We start from the raw sequence: 1,817 nt of genomic DNA, 5'->3' as shown, positions 1-1,817 counted from the left end.
TCCAATATATATATATATATGTCTTTTATTTTGTAGATGTCATATTTGTATAAAGTCTGGTGTGCCAATAGGCAAAAAACAATATCACTCGTACTTAATGAATCAGATAACATGCTGTCGGATGTTATTGTAAAAAGTAATATCAAGGGCATTGCTGGCTCTGTTCTTGTTATGGAAAAAGATGGCACAAGAGTCGATGACGATGATGTTCTAAAATTTTGTGCCGGTGAAACTTTTATGTTGCTGCAGCCCGAAGAATCGTGGTCTATACAAAATGAAATTGAACTTAACAAAGCATCTTCTGCTTCACTCGCATCTAGTTTAAACGACGAAACATTTTTTTCATTCTCATCAAGTTCGCGATCCATTTCATCGCCAACAAATGAAATATCGGATAATAACATACAATCACGTAATAAAAATTGGAATAGTTTTCGAATACTATGGGATAATTTAGAGTCAACAGTCATCGAAGAACTACAAAATGGACGTCGCAGCAAATATGCAATTAATGCTGTTGTGAATCGTACAGTGTCAAAAATGCGAAATGTACAAAACTTTATACCATCTAAAGCGTTCAAGATAATAGCTGAAAAAATTGTCGATAAATACCCACAAACTTTCAAAGATATAGATGAGGACGGTAAATGTTTTGGAGACGGATCTCATACAACATATTTAAAACTTCGAGACCGAAATTGTTATTTAAACAGACCACATATGAAAAGATGTTTAAGCCGAAGCTTAAATATACCACTGAAAAAACAAAAAAAAGTTTTGTCCGCTAAAGCTGGGTGCAGTAATTGGCAGCCAGAAAAATATGTTGATAACGAAACAGAAGAGACAATAGAAAATAAGAGTAAATTTCTACGTCAAATAATCCATGATGATTCATCAAGAAGCGATCCTAACATTCAACATAAAATTAATTCATATCTTGAAGCTACATATCCCGCGCAAAGATTGTTTCTCAACAATGTTCATAAAATACCTAGTATTGAAGATATTAAAACCACATGGCCAATACTTTTACAAAAAAAATACATGTTCTGGCATTACAAACAACTAATGGGACATTCTATAGATCTTCTAAAGAAAGAAATCTTAAAAAAAACAAGAAAAAATACTCACTTACGGACAACATAAAAAATATAACGATATCATTAATTCAAATATCCCTACAGAGCTAAAATTAATAAAAATTATTATGAAACATTTCAAAGAAGATTTTGAAGGATTATTTAAAACATATCCTGTAAATATTTTTTTAAACATGTATCGTAATTTTTTTTGCTTCTAAATGTCACGAATTTGCATTTAATTAACTAAAATTAATTTGTTAAACAGGAAGGAACATCCTTAGGGGATATAAAACTACCAATTATGGCACCATGCATCGTAATCATAGGTAACTTTGCTATAGTTATACTAGATTTGACTTTAGTATATTATTATATATTTGTGATTGCTCTAATTATTATATATTTGATACAGATGATACAACATATCGAATGTTTTATTTATATATAGAAAATTTATTGATTGAAAGGACATATTGTTTTTATGAAGCCTTACAAATATTGATGTCTGTATATTACATTTTCAATATGGAATATCCCAAAAATAGTACATGTACCTTCGAATTTTTACAAAGATATTTTTTAAATATTCATCCAACCGATGCCTCAAAATCTCGTAAAGTGTCAACGAAATATAAAGTCCTTTCATTGTTTAATAAGTTAAGAGACATATCAGACAAAGAAAATATTACTACACACAAATAATGTTGTAGGCATATAATTATATATATATATATA

General features: G+C 29.3%; 1 protein-coding gene across 1 annotated transcript; it reads left to right on the top strand.

Annotated features, from left to right (window-relative positions):
- Positions 1–36: 36 nt before the first annotated feature.
- LOC115235398 lies at positions 37–1,784 on the top strand. The gene is given in 4 exon segments (XM_029807173.1): positions 37–1,107; positions 1,109–1,255; positions 1,348–1,408; positions 1,495–1,784. Coding segments are annotated over 4 exon segments (1,569 nt in total).
- Positions 1,785–1,817: the final 33 nt, after the last annotated feature.

Source organism: Formica exsecta, unplaced genomic scaffold (assembly GCF_003651465.1).
Source record: "Formica exsecta isolate Colony F162 unplaced genomic scaffold, ASM365146v1 scaffold2202, whole genome shotgun sequence".
Taxonomy (NCBI): domain Eukaryota; kingdom Metazoa; phylum Arthropoda; class Insecta; order Hymenoptera; family Formicidae; genus Formica; species Formica exsecta.
This window is presented reverse-complemented; position numbering and strand designations above follow the sequence as displayed.